General features: G+C 36.7%; 1 protein-coding gene across 1 annotated transcript in view; it reads right to left on the reverse strand.

Moving 5' to 3' along the window:
• IQUB (IQ motif and ubiquitin domain containing) overlaps positions 1-14,499 on the reverse strand; it is a 38,392-nt gene that overhangs the window by 21,370 nt on the left and 2,523 nt on the right. The window contains exons 2-7 of the mRNA XM_044422932.1: positions 12,961-13,681; positions 10,963-11,097; positions 9,752-9,919; positions 9,476-9,651; positions 8,901-9,056; positions 7,302-7,512 (exon numbers count right to left, since the gene is read on the reverse strand). Coding sequence (XP_044278867.1) covers positions 7,302-7,512; positions 8,901-9,056; positions 9,476-9,651; positions 9,752-9,919; positions 10,963-11,097; positions 12,961-13,678 — 1,564 coding nt within the window. The 5' untranslated portion in view covers positions 13,679-13,681. The remainder of the gene's footprint in view (positions 1-7,301; positions 7,513-8,900; positions 9,057-9,475; positions 9,652-9,751; positions 9,920-10,962; positions 11,098-12,960; positions 13,682-14,499) is intronic.

A 14,499-nucleotide genomic window follows, 5' to 3' on the forward strand; every position in this document is an offset into this window, starting at 1 on the left:
TTGGAAATGTCCTGGCCAAAGATATAAAATCAATAAATAAGCTAACAATTAAAATGATGTTTAAATAAAAAGGTCTTGGCCTGGCACTGAAAAGCAAATAATGATGGCACCAGGCGGACCTCTCTGGGGAGCGCATTCCATAGATTGGGCGCCACCGCAGAGAAAGCCCTCCTCTGGGTTCTTACCCTCCTAATATCCTTCACGGAGGGTTCCCAGAGAAGGGCCTCTCCCACTGATCTCAAGGAGCGGGAGGGCACGTATGGACATAAGCGCTCCTTTAGGTAACCAGGTAACCAGGCTCCTTTAGGTAACCACTCTAGAAATACCTGAGAGGCTGTCACAAAGAGGAAGAACAATCTCTCTTCTCATTCATTCCAGAGGGTAGGACATGGGATAATGGGTTAAAAAGAAACCAGATTTAGACTAAACACCAGGAAGAACGTCCTCACTGTCAAAGCAGTATGAAAATGGAACCTATTATCTGGGGAAGTTGTGGGCTCTCTTTGGTGGAAACATTCAAAAGGTGTCTGGACAACTATCTGAATAGGATGGTGTCACTTAGTGTACTGCAACAGCAGGGGCCTTCTGGCCCCTTCCAACTCTATTATTCTATGATTCTGTGATCTTTGGAGGTCCTTTTCCTATAGCCCCTCGCAAAGGAAGTGAGGCAGGTGGCTACCAAGAGGAAGGGTTTTTTCAGTCGTGGCATCCTGGTTGTGGAATGAGCTCCCCAAAAAAGGGCACTTCGCACCTACTTTGTATTCTCTCTGGCACCAGGTGAAGACCTTTTTAGTTTCCCAAATTTTAACAGTTTAACTTTTTAATTACATTTTTAAAATATTGCATTTTATTTTTTACCACTGCTATGTTCCTATCTAGATTCAAGTGCAAATGCTATGTGTTTTTGTTGCTTTAAATTATCTTCTGTTTATGTGTGCTTTTTTCCTTTCATTTTGTTAACTGTCCAGAAAGCCTTGACTATTGGCCAGTATAAAAATGAACTAATTAATAAAATGGAAACCAACACACTAAAAGCTCTACTCGTGATTTCTAAGATGTGTCCCTTCAGATCTCAGCACTCAGAAAGGATAACAACAGTCAATGCTGTATGGCAATTAGACTATTAGACTGGTACTCAAGAGACAGGAATTCTAGTCTCCACTCAGCCATGAAGCTCACTGGTTGACTTTGGATCAATCACTGGTTCTAACCTCACAATACTATTGTGACAATAAAATGGAGAAACGGGAAAGGATCACGTATGCCACCTTCAGCAACTTGGAAGAAAGGCAGAATATAAATGTAATAAACAAACAAACAAACAAACAAAAAGCATGTCTTCAAGTATACTGATCCGAAGTAGCTCATGGCTTTGTAAACTAATACCAGAATCTTAAACTTGACCTGGTAGTCAATGGGCATCCAGTGCAGAACCTTCAACAAAGATGTAAGATCTCACTCTGCATCTGCGTGTGACAAGGGCTGTGTGCCTGACTGTTTCATGCTGCTCAGCATATCCTAAGAAGGGGCTTGGGGCAGTATGTTTTTAATTTGCCTATTTGAGCGAAAAGCCATGGCATTGCCTATGAAGGAGCAGGTGACCTTAGACAACAAATAACATTCCAAGGCATTTCAATAAGAACTTCTCTGATTTTGAGGTTTTTTTGCAGGACGAGCATTAGTAAATTCTAGCTCTTATATAATGAAATAAGGGGAAAACATACAATCTCTCTTTTCCACACTTTGCATAGTATCTGATCCCATTTTCCAGCTCTCTGAAAAATTACTGCAAATATCCTTATATGCTTATTTGTGATCAGATACATGACATTTATTAAAACTTCAAACACATAGAATAAATGTAAATTTAGTAGATTGTTTTAAGCTCCTCCCTTTCACATTAATTAAGATGCACAGATATCCTTCCAGTTTAGTTCCCATCACCATGAGATTTTTGGCTTACTCGTCTATTGCATTTTACTTTCAGTAAAAAGTAGCTGTGGTTCATTTTCTCTATCAACATTTAAACCAAAGCCAGCTGAGCCTTAGGTTGTGCTCTGTACACTTCAGATGCAGTGCAAGAAAAGATGTCTGAAAAATAAGCCCTGCAGGCACACAAAGGATCTCATACAGACATCATTTTAATGCTCAGCCACACAAATATATTCTAACAACAAAGCAAGACAACTGGGAAGCTCAACTTTGTTCCATTCTCACCTTCAAATATCTTGCAACAATCAAGAAAACAGCTTTATTCTTTCCACCAGCTTTACAGGAACTATTAGATTGTCAAAAAACCCAGTATTCATCTCCCTCAATGTTCTGCTCCAAATTGCAATCAAAAAACATAAACGTAAATCTGCTACCATCCAGTGGGAATACTATATCTTTAAAATAATTCCCTGTGGGAAGACTTGTTTAAATAGGGTTCTAATGAGTACACAGCCTTTATTTACAGTGTTCCTCTGACTTTTCATTTGAGCAGAAGACTTACCATGGAACTATTTCAACATCATTTACAATCAAGTAATACTGATGCTAATGATGTTACAAGATACATAATCACCTTAATGTGGCTATTGCTGTGCAAGTCTCACTTACAATTTTTACAGAAATTATTTTTTATTAAGCTCTGTGAATACATGACAAGTTTTATTATTGTTTCCTATAACCACTTTTCAGCTGTGGCATAAAAATACTTAATAAACTTACTTAACACAATTTTCATCAGGGTTTGCCTTTTAAGGTACAATATTTACCTTGCTCATCTTCATACTTGATGTTCCATCAACTTTCCATGATTAAAGCACCCAATGCCCTTTTCAAAAGGAAGAGGGATTTGGATCAGAACCATGGTATGTCAATTTTCCAATGCAAATCTCCAGCCTGTCTTTTGCCTAGAAGGAATGACTTGAACTGGAGAATCAGCATAGGAATCCTCTGATCCACAGCCAAAATCCAAATCACACTTTTTTTTTCCAATTCCCTCATGGCTGCTTTTTTAAAAGGACAGGAAGAGCAACAATCATTGTGTAGTTTGGTCATTCATCATTCCCACTGCAATTAGAGATCATCCCTATGGAATAGGTCTGTTCTTACTCTGGCATAGAGTGTGGTAGGCCTATTTTCTCCCAGTCTTTGCCAGGTTCAGCCTGTGCATCATCTGCCATATACTGAATTCGGGTTCCCTTTCCCTTTCCCTTTCCTTCCTTCCTTCTTTTTTTCTTTTGGCACTGGTATAAATACCACTTCATAGCAAATAGTTAGGGAATACTCAAAAGCTGGATTCAATGTATGGGTGATAAATGCTAGCTATTAGCTTGGCATACATTGAGAATGGCTAGGAGTCATTCACATAGGTTATTAGCCATTCATGTAGGATGTTTTCTTCTGTTACCAGCATGCATGTACCAATAAGTCTTTAGCTAGGCAGATTTATCTTTAGCTGTTGATTTGCTACACCCCCACACACATATACTGGGTAGTATCCAATGCTGCCCTTGCATTAGCAGGAATGGCAGCTTGTGCCAGAGGAAGCTAGCACTTAATAGCACAAGCAAAAATTAACCCAGATTAGTCAGCAGAAGGGAACTCAGCTGACTTGCCCCATTCCAAAAGCTCTAGTCTGAGCTGTTCTCTGGAGCTGGGCTAGGCAGAGAGAGCTTCCTATTGTACTACCAGTCATCCTTGCTGATACCATGTGCTTAGTGCTGGTGGACTGCCACCAATTCATTCTGCCCATAGCACCTATACTGTGTTCCTCACAAATCATTTTCTTATTCATTTTTGCAGAAGCCTGTGAAGTAGATTATTGTTTCCACCCAATTAATGAGAAACAGATGAAGAACTAAAGCCAAGTAATGGCAATCCTCCAAGGCTACCTAAGTAAATCCACTACAGAGCTAGAATCTGAACACAGGTCCTGATTGAACATAGTCTTCGAGAACATATTGCCCGGATCTTCAAGTTTTTAATTGCTTCAGATTTCTGAAAACTATTTTTAAAACCATAAAATGCTGTTTATAAAAATCTTCTCTCAAAATGTATCTGATAATGAATACCAAATATTATACACATCTCAAATAAGTGTTCTTCATTTTGAATAGTTCAGCAATGGGTATTGCAATGGGAATGGCTGCATGCTGTAACACCACTGTTCTAGTTGATGCCACAAAGTTTTTGAGAATCCACAGGGGGGCAGCAGTTGCAAAGGAAAACAGCAATCCATTGCTTATTGGATATGTGTTTTTAAAGCAGATTTATTGGAACTGTTTCCTTCAGGGTTGCATTGCACACCAGTATTGAATTTTCTGCCCCTTCACAACATTCTACGGATAGTTTTGCCTCAGCCCACTTTTCTCCCTGGTTCTTTTCTGTCTTCGACTCATGATTCCACCATCCATTGTCTCCACCAATGTTTACTTTTCTGGCCACTACCTAGTTCAACTATCTTCCTCTGGCCAGTCTCTGAAGCACATTTTCCCTCCTTGCCTCATCTGAAGCAGCATGGTTCCCCTCACCCCACAATCCTCTCATTAGCTCCTTCTTGCCTCAGCCTCGCAACCTCTCTGTCCTTTCCTCCAGCTTCATACTCACCCTATTTCCCCTTTCGATCTTGCTCTCTCACTCCATTTCCTAGTCTACACTCATACTTCAATCTCTTTGCTTCTGTATCCCCAGTCCTGCTGGCACATCTTCACATTCCTCAATCAACCTACCAAATGGTTGCACTCTCTTTCCTCAAAGAAAATGGAGTGCAAACTACTTGGCTATTAGAGCAAATAAATGGTCTGCACTATCACTTCAGTGCAGCCAGTCAGAAACTTTACTGTTGCAAGGAGCAATGTAAGAAGTTTTTACGCCTGTACATGACTAGACTATTATGTCCAAACAGAAGATATCATAAAATATCTATATTCCCATATTTACTGTCCAATAATTCTTGTGTTTGATAAAATGCCTTCTCTTTCCCTGAAAACATTTCAGATTTCTGGCATACAAAATTTCCAAATAAATAAATAAATATTAAATCAAACTCAATATTTCAAAAACTGTCATCTGCCCTATCTGACCCAGAAACAAACTCCTAATGCTTTGTCAGTAGGCACACCACTCACAAACCTTTGGAGGACAATGAACTCATTGATCCACTGTCATAGCAATTTAGCTTGTTACCAAAGGAGTGTAGAAAGTAGCTTCAGCAGCAAGTTTTAAAAGTGCTCCCTATAATCACTAATTTCTCATCACTAACTTCCCATATGAAGATAAAAGTGATTAGCAGTCACTGTATGACAAAGCAACCAGCCAACAACAAACAAAAACAGAAGTAAACAACAGGGTGGGATTATGAGACAGGCAGACTTGGCAGCAATGAGGCTGCCGGGTTCAAAGCCCTTCCACTTTGAGCTAGAAGCAGGACTGTGAGTCAAGGCTTATGCACACAGCTTCTATCAAGGCATCCTCCCAACACCAAGTGAGAGTCTACAACAGAGATTCTGCAGTATCATATGGGGTTCTGACATGTACTTTTTTGTTCACTTAAGAGTAGGGGCAACATACACCCCACTTGGGGGTAACAAACAAATTTTGAATCTGGCCCTAACAAACAACTCATAAAGAAGCCTATCTGTATCTAGAGCTACTTACCAAGAGAGAGAGAGAGAGAGAAGAAAAAATCACAACTTTTTCAGAAAGTAGTTGTAAAACTGCCCAGAAAGGCTAAGCCTGCAGCGATAAGGCATTTCACACAAGAAAAACACCAAAAATTCTATCACAGGGAATATTTCAACAATAATGCTCTATGTATTTTGAATGCAGCTCTTGATCAGCGAAAATTCAATATAATCTTCCAGCTTTCTCTCTTGAAAAGATCCGTTGCCAGATTATAGCAGTTTAAATTAACTCTTCCAAAGAACCTTGTCTATTCCTCCCAGACTATTCATACTGGTGCATGCTTTTCATGTTGCTCTATATTTTTTATTCTTGAATAACTTTGAAGAAGCAACAAACAAGCTCATGACACATAACAACTGAGTAACAGAATAAAAATATTTTTAATCCTATCTCAGATGACTCCCTTGAAAGAGAACTAGTAAGCCATGTTAAGCAGATCATGTTAAGCTTTAATATAATATGCTACAAGAAAGAAAGATCTCAATGGTCTACAGAATTTTGCCAGCATCACCAAAAACTGGGTGACTGCTACTGCTTTGTTTATTAGAATTGCTACAGTACCAAATGTTTTACGTTTACAAAGTTATAGTGTGTGCAAAGGATCTCTGAAATTAAGGCATAGCTAATCTGTGCAAAATAGTCTGCAGTAAGCTCTTTTATTTAAGAAAGTAAGAAATGCCTTCCTGGATCAGGCCAAGTGCTATGTTGCCCTGCATTCTTTAAAAGAATTCCATCAGCCATCAAACTCTGATTCGAAATCACTGTTCACTTTTGAAAATAAAAAAACATTCAGAAGAATGATGCCAATGTAACTTACATGAGCTCGTTTGCTTTGTTTTCAATTGAAGGGAAATGATAAAGAATCAGAACTGTTCTACAACATCATACAGAATAAGGCAGTGTTAATCAAGACAGTACCACTTCAGACCACCTGAAATAATAGGTTCTCTTTTTTATGTTCCCTACTTCTTTGAAGCATATCAGACATAAAGCTCCACAATACTTTGCAATTTAATATACTAATTTTATGTTGTGAACATTAAAAATATGAGCATCTACCTGCAGTTACATGGTTAAGAATTATAGCACCAATGCCTACTATCCCATTCTGTGTAATGCATAGAACATATCTGATTATGAGAGCTATCTTGAGCTATCTTGAATTTTTTGTGGAAAAGTGGGACACAGAATAAATAGATAAACTAGGTGTTGCCAGTAGCAACACAAGTGTTGTACCACAATCTAAAAGCACTCACTTAATAATACCCCCTGAACTGCAGCCAATGGCAGTTATTCTATCTCCTCTTTCTTGAATTCAGTTTATTAATTAGTATTCTGCTAGTTAAAATGGAAAGTGCATTGACAACACCAGATATTTTCTAAATACCCAAAGGTTAAGGCCATGCTAGACTTGAATATAATCTGGTGACAGATCCAAAAATCCATGGGAGCCTACAAGTTTTACTGAATGGTATTGAAATATTTTACAGTAATTTCATGATAGTAAATATAGTTTGGCATAAAATCTCCTGAAAACAATCCAATAATGTAAAGATACTATGTATACTTCTTTTTAACCAAGGAAATTTCAGAATTCTCATTTAAATGCATCTCTCAAAACAACTTACATTCTAAAGCATGATAGAGTAATTCAAAATCATCCTTTGTTCTAGGATTCATCCTTCGATTATACTCCCTTAGCAGTTTTTCTGCCCTCTCTCTCTGTTTTCTGAGCTCTTCTTGCTCTTCCCATTCCAATCTTAACCTTAGTTGTTCTTTTAGCTTTTTTACTACTTCCTTAGCTAGCCATCGCCGATAATAGGTCTGTATTACAATTATCTGTAAAGAGGGGAAGAGTACAGGAGAGAAAACACAACAAAATATTTAAGCAATGTTAAAGAAGTGCAGATTTCTTCAGTATCTCCTTTATGTATTGGAGGGCTTACAAAAATGAAGAACAAGTGTGCTTGGCTTTATCAACAAATATTTTACATGTCAGACTAGTACATTTTAAAGTGATGCAAATGATTAAGGTGACTTTGATTATATAGTTTATAGTCTGAACCTTAATAATAAATAAAATTAACCATCAGTAATACCTATACTGATATTTTGAATTGTGGTTGTGGGTAGCCACTGGAGCTTTGGAATGGGAGTGCAGGATGTACTCTAACAGTCCTATCTTAAATGTGCTTACCCAGAAATAAATCCCTCTATGTTCAGCAGAGTTTCCTGTCAGATAAATGTACATGGAATTGCCACCTTAAATACTACATAGTTTATTTATTTATTTATTTATTTATTAAAACATTTTTATGCCGCCCCATTCGCCGAAGCCTCGGGGCGGCTTACAACAATAAGTTAAAAATAAATAACATTAAATTAAAAATATAAACATTAAAATTAAAAATACAAAAATAACAATATGAAATAGAGTTAAATACTTTGTGGGTCAGCAATTCTTAATGCTGGTTTCATTTTCCTGGTTAGCGTGTGCCAAATGTTAATATGAAAGCATTTCAAGCAGGGAAGACTACCATATTCAGATAGGACTGCTTTTGCATTTAATGGAGCCATATTGTACTCTTAACTAAAACAATGAACGTGCAGGATGAAAGAAAATGGGAAAGCTTCCTAGGAAGTACATAAATATTTGCATAAACTCCAAACACCTTATTCAAGGTATTGTTGGCTGTAGTGTAAGAAGAGATTCTAAACTTTAGCATGTTGACTGACAACTATCTTGATGACACAGAGCTTTTGAAAGTTTTACATGTTCAAAGCATCAGCGAAGAAGAATGTAAGCTTGTCTAAATTCAGTTTCTTTCAATAATAATTGTGAATCGCTCCCTGTTGACATATAAATCAAGACATTTGCAGCTTGTCTCTTCAATCCAAAGCTGGCAAACATGGCTCTGAATATTATTTATGTTATAACACTTTAGAATTTATTTATTTATTTAAAACATTTGTGCCACAGCACCTCTGGGCGGCTTACATCAGAAAAATGCCTTTTCTGTACTAGAATATTATGATTCTTCTTTAAATGTAAACCTCACGCATCACATTTCTGATCCCTAATGCAATCCTATACATGTCTGCCCATTTGTAAGGTCCATTTAGTTCAATGAAACTTATTCCCAAGTAAATGAGAGTGGGACTGCTACATCAAAAGATCTTTTACTCTGCTGGTGTAATTATATTCATTTGATGGCCTGAATACTTACTGCCTTAAGCCGTCGCGCATGGTATTCTTCAGCTGTCACATACCGTTTTGGTTCTATAAGTTTATCAGTGACATTTGTCACATAGACACCAATTTTAGTCATCTGGGTGGAAGTTGTATTTCTTGTCTGTTGCAGCCTTTTCCTCTCAACAACTGTCTAGAAATAAAATTATTAATTTTAATCCTCACATTATAAAATTGTTGTTGTTATAAAATTAAGATGTGCTAAAACATTAGACTCTATGTACAATATTAAAGGAACAAAAGACTAACTTATGAAAAGATTAAGGAATAACTCATATAATTATCCATTTCTAAAATGCTGGAAGATACTTAGCTTCCAAATCAGCTTCTTTTCTCATATTCATGTTACAACACAATCTTATGCATGTCTCCAAATAAGTAAGTCACATTCATTTCAACAGGGTGTATCATCACAAAGGAAGTGCACATAGGATTGGAGCCTTATGCTACTATTCTATACCCTATAACACTGAATTCGATGGAGCTCACTTCTATGTAAACATGTATTGGAATGTACTGCTATTATCTTAGCTTATTCTCTTGCACACCTACCTGTGTTGACCTACAAAACTCTTCATATTCTTTGTCCAAACGTTTTTTTGGATCTGTCTGTGATCCCGCATTGTGATATTCTGTGCCTGTATGCTTATGTCTAAATCCACCCAAAAATGGCTTCTTGAAACTGGGCCTTTTAATCTCTACATCTATATCTTGAAATGTTTCTGCATCTGTTCAGATAAAAATAGTATGTTAAATTACATATGGGGTAGTACAGGGTAATATTTGATTTAAATGAGTTAGGCTGCATATTTAAACATTGCTATTTACCTTTTTGCACTCTAACAGTTATAACATCAGCCATGTAGAATTCATGGAGGAGTTTAGCTGCTTTGATTGGAAAGGTTTCCTCATCAAGGGAGAACATATCAACTTGTATGGTTCCATTAGGTTGCGCTCCAAGGTTCCATAAGGTTTCACTATTGTCAACTATTCTCCCTAAAAGTAAATGGTAAGATGGTTAGGTTTCACATCAAAAATATCAATATTTTCCTTCTTTAGATGCAACCAAAGGCAGGGCAGCCTATGGCAATGCCACTTCAACTGCTATCCTAAATTAGCCTTTTGACCCATGAACATTACAAAGGAGTTTTACCATATATTTTCTTCATTTTACTGTAGAGCAAGGGTGGACAGCTGTTTCTTCCTACAGTTCCCATCAGTCCTAGCCAGCATGACCAATTGTGGGGAAAGATGGGAGTTATTAACCAAAGCAATGCTTCTATATATGAGTCCTTTCATTTTATATGTGTGACTTTGTTATTTTGGTATATTTTAATATAGCAACAAAATGCACTTCAAAATCAAATAATAAAAGCAACATCTTTATATATTTATTTAATTATTTAGTAGAGTTATATTCCATTGCCCATATTTTAAAACATTGCCAAATGGTTCACAAGAAAATTAAAAACATTAAAATATGCTATGATATATAATTAATTACATAATACAATTATAAAAATAATAAAAACATTAAAACCAATTTAAAATCACTACATTATAAAAATAAAAACATTAAAACCAACTTAGAATCAATTTAAAATCACTAAAAATATTTTTATTTCAAAGCTAATTTGTTAAATTGTAGCATTTTAACTGCATGTATGTCAAATAGTTTCATGCATCTGATATTGGTTTTAATGTTTTTTATTTGTAATTGCTGTTTTATATTGTATTTTATTCTGTATTTCACTCTATTCTGTATTTTATTTTGCATTTTGTTGTTGTAACCCGCCCCCCCCCCACCCCGGGAGCTGTAGGGCTAATGGGGCAGGTTAGACATCTTTTTCTTTATTCATATGAAAAGCTGCTGTTATTGATGAAAAACAAAGACCCCAAATGAGGATATTTACTCAGATGTATGTGCTATTATTAGAACATAAGCCTTAATAAGTATGCATAAGTGAGGATTATAGCCTCACTTCTGCACTTTCATGGCTAACTTTTCACATCTGGAGTTCTTAATACTGTATACATACCTAACAACATAAACTGTAAAACATTCAGTGGCATTTGTAATCGTGTTGCAAAATATTTCTTGATTTGCTCCACAGTTCGATTAATGTTAAAAGCCATAGTGAAAATCTGGATATCAGGATGAAGCATGAATTTAACTGAAATACAAACAAATGTATCAATTTTCATATTTCTTTAGCAATTGTCTCTGAGAATATACTTTTTACTCAGATAAAATAAGTCAAGTTCCTGCTGTACCTTTTTTTTCCTTCTCTTTTGCCCTTATCTATGGTTACATTTTAAAAATGAAACAACTTTTAAATGCAAATGTATCTGTGAAATAAAATCTTTGAAAGACTAAGAATACATTATAATGATACTATAAGGACAACATTCTGAATAAATAGCAGTATACAGGACTGGAAATATGCTGTCTAATCCTTTAGCTGCTATTATTTTTAGAAGCAATTACTGTATATACATGGCAGCACAAAATATTTTATGTCTAAAATAGTGTCACTAGAAATGCACTAAACTATAAAAAGCAGAGTTGCATAGAGGTTCCTGCACAACAGTGAAGTGAATGCAGAAGCTCTTGTTCATGTATACAATCTTGTGTGAATACTGGAATGCATAAATGTGCAAAGGAATTTTATCTCCTATATTAGCATCTCATAATACAAGCCTCAAAAGTTATATTAATCAAAACAAACCAGTAGAGCTTACTTCCTAAAAAGTGTACTTAGGACTGAAAGCTAAATATGGTGAGCTTATCCAAAGAAGCTTTGCTGAGGATACCTCACCCATAAAAATTGGAAGCTTCCCGAAGTTGGTATTTTTCAAGTTATGGGACCAAAACTGTAGCATTTTCTCTCTCATGGGAGTCTTAACTGCCTGGGTCACTATATTCCTTTAGATTGCTTGAAATGACTTATCTATCGCATTTGGCTTTTGGCATTCAGCTTTTGAAAAATGTAATTTTCTTGCTGCTTTCCTGTAAATCTGTGGTTGCTCTGTGATGTGGAATTTAATTTAGTGTTTTTAAAATATTTTGCTGCATGTTTTTATATTTTGTGATACACTTATTTTACTTTCCCATTTTATAAGCACATTGTGTACCAATGATGCAAAGTGTTATATATATTTCATAATTAAGGACCCATTGGATTGGAGTGACTGTATTTACACAGCAATGTGCTATTCCACGGCCCAAAATCTAACTCTAGAAATGCATTAAAATCAGGGTGAAGTTCTATGGAATATCATAAGAATTACCCACCTTGTCTTCCTGCGAAAACATGACCAACCAAAGGAAACTAGACTTACCTATTAGTCATATTTTGTACCAAGCCATGATCAAAGGCAGAAGATGAAATTTCAGTTTCAATCCTCTGCTGCATGCCCTCAGGGGACACCTGCTACTGTGTTGCTGAATTTGGGGTGGTGGCAGCAACAAAAGCCATGGAACAATAAAAGTCAAATTTAGCTTTTAAACAATACCTTTGTTTAAAAATTGGCCTTTTCAGGTGTTGCAATTTGTCTCAGCAGTGGTTGTGCTTAAGACAGCGGGCCACATGAGGCCTGCAAGTCATATTTATAGCTAACTTGGTGTTTTTGAATGGCATGCTTTGTATTAGTAATTTCATTTGAAAGCTAGGGTGATATAATGGCTAGAATATCGGATTAGGAGCAGGAAGCCCTGGATTCAAATCCCATTTTGGCAATGAAATAAACTGTGCAAGGCTCTGCCCAGTCATTTCTCAGTGCAACTTATCCCATTTGGTTATACTGTGAATAAAATAATGTTGTAGGATTCTCATGTGTTCTTGAGAGAAAGATAAATATGAAAATGTTATACAGTTTGTGCTACATAATATGACCAAGTATAGCTGGTCGTCTTTTCAAATAGCATTTTTGGTGGGATAGAGCTAAGAAGAAAGCAGGGGATAAGCTGCTATTGTTGTTACTTAATAATGACAAAGGAAGCAGTAATCCGTTATGGTATCTGACAATCCTTATACCTGTTACAGTGGCATCTTTTGTACTTTCTGAAAAATGTGCTTTTTCAGATTCCAAAACTTCCATTAACATGGTTTCTGCCACATTCATGTCTACTGCAAAATCTGTATGCTCTTCAGAAACGTCTTTAGATATTGTGATTCCTGGAACACCTGTTTTCACAGTGGTTGGTGTAACTTCAGCACCAAGATCTTGAACATCTGAAATATCTTTCTGAGTCTCTGGGAATTCATCCTGGGATTCTGTGTGGGGTTCCTTATCAGAGGTTGGTTCCTCAGCCAGTTCCATATCACTCTTCAGTTCTTCACCAGCATCCAACTCCCTCACTGGTTCTTTAGCAGTGGCAAGGTCCCCAACTAAATCTTCAACAATAGCTGGCCCCTGTGCTAGTTCTGCAGTAGCAGCCAGTTCTGCAGTGGTGCCCAGCTCCTGTACTCGTTCCTCAGCAGTTTCTGGCTCCTGTACGGGTTGTTCAGCAGTGGACAGCCCCTCAGTCAGTTCCTCAGTAGCATCTGAATCACGTGTTGCTAAATCTCTGTCTTGATTCTGCTCTGTTAGCGGAGTTGTTTCATGCAATTGTGCTATATCTGTATGTTCTGCTGTAACACCTACAGAGTGTGTATTTGCTTCTGCTTGTGTTGTCACAGATGTGTCTTCTATAACTTCATTTTTGGCATCTGCCTCAGCCAGGTCATTTGCCTCCTTTTCTGGATCAGCCATTTTCTTAAAAGAAATAGTAGACATTTTAACAATCATGCAAGCGAAAAGCAAAAACAATTTCAGCATGTTTCAACATGTGAAGGATTGTTTACTTTTAACCATCTGAAGGGAAAAACAACCCTGCACCTTGGAACCTATTTTAAAAGTTCATCCCAATGTTGTTAAATGAATTGCAAACAATCCTTTTTCATCCATTTCTTACTTGTAGTTTCTGGTTATCTTTTTAGTTTCTATTGTACTGGACTTAAAAATAAAACAATACATTTTAAATTAGTTCTCATTAAAACGTATTTTGAACCAGGGTTCAACCTCATAAGTTGCACTAAATGTAATAGTATTAAGTTATAGAAGTGATTACTCGTATGAAAAATGCATTTGTTACACCAATGATGATGGACCTCACACAGAACTCCTTTATCTGTGATTGTCGGAAGGTTTTCAAATAAGGGAGCATTGCATTTAGACAGTATGTTGTTTCAAGAAACTTATAAATATTGGAAGAGAGTGAAGGGGAAAGCACATGGTGCTTACATGCAAGTCAAAGAAGCATAAAGCTGCTGTCTACCATTGAGCTCTAAAACTAGACTGTGAAATAGGGGCCTTGATGATAGAATGACCTTTGCCACAATTTGAAGTGTGTGTGATAATTTAACCAGTTACTAACGGAAAATGGCTAAGAAGTGGAGGGCAGCAGTGGTAGATACACTTTTCACTATGGTTGTTTCAAGCATTATTTAGCAGTACTGAGAATTGAGTTACAGGTCACAGGTTAGTGTAGTCTTGGGGACCTTCAGGGGAGAAATGAAAAGTAATGCAGTTGG

This window comes from Varanus komodoensis, unplaced genomic scaffold (genome assembly GCF_004798865.1).
Source record: "Varanus komodoensis strain SLA01 unplaced genomic scaffold, ASM479886v1 scaffold13_1, whole genome shotgun sequence".
NCBI classification, from domain to species: Eukaryota; Metazoa; Chordata; class Lepidosauria; order Squamata; family Varanidae; genus Varanus; species Varanus komodoensis.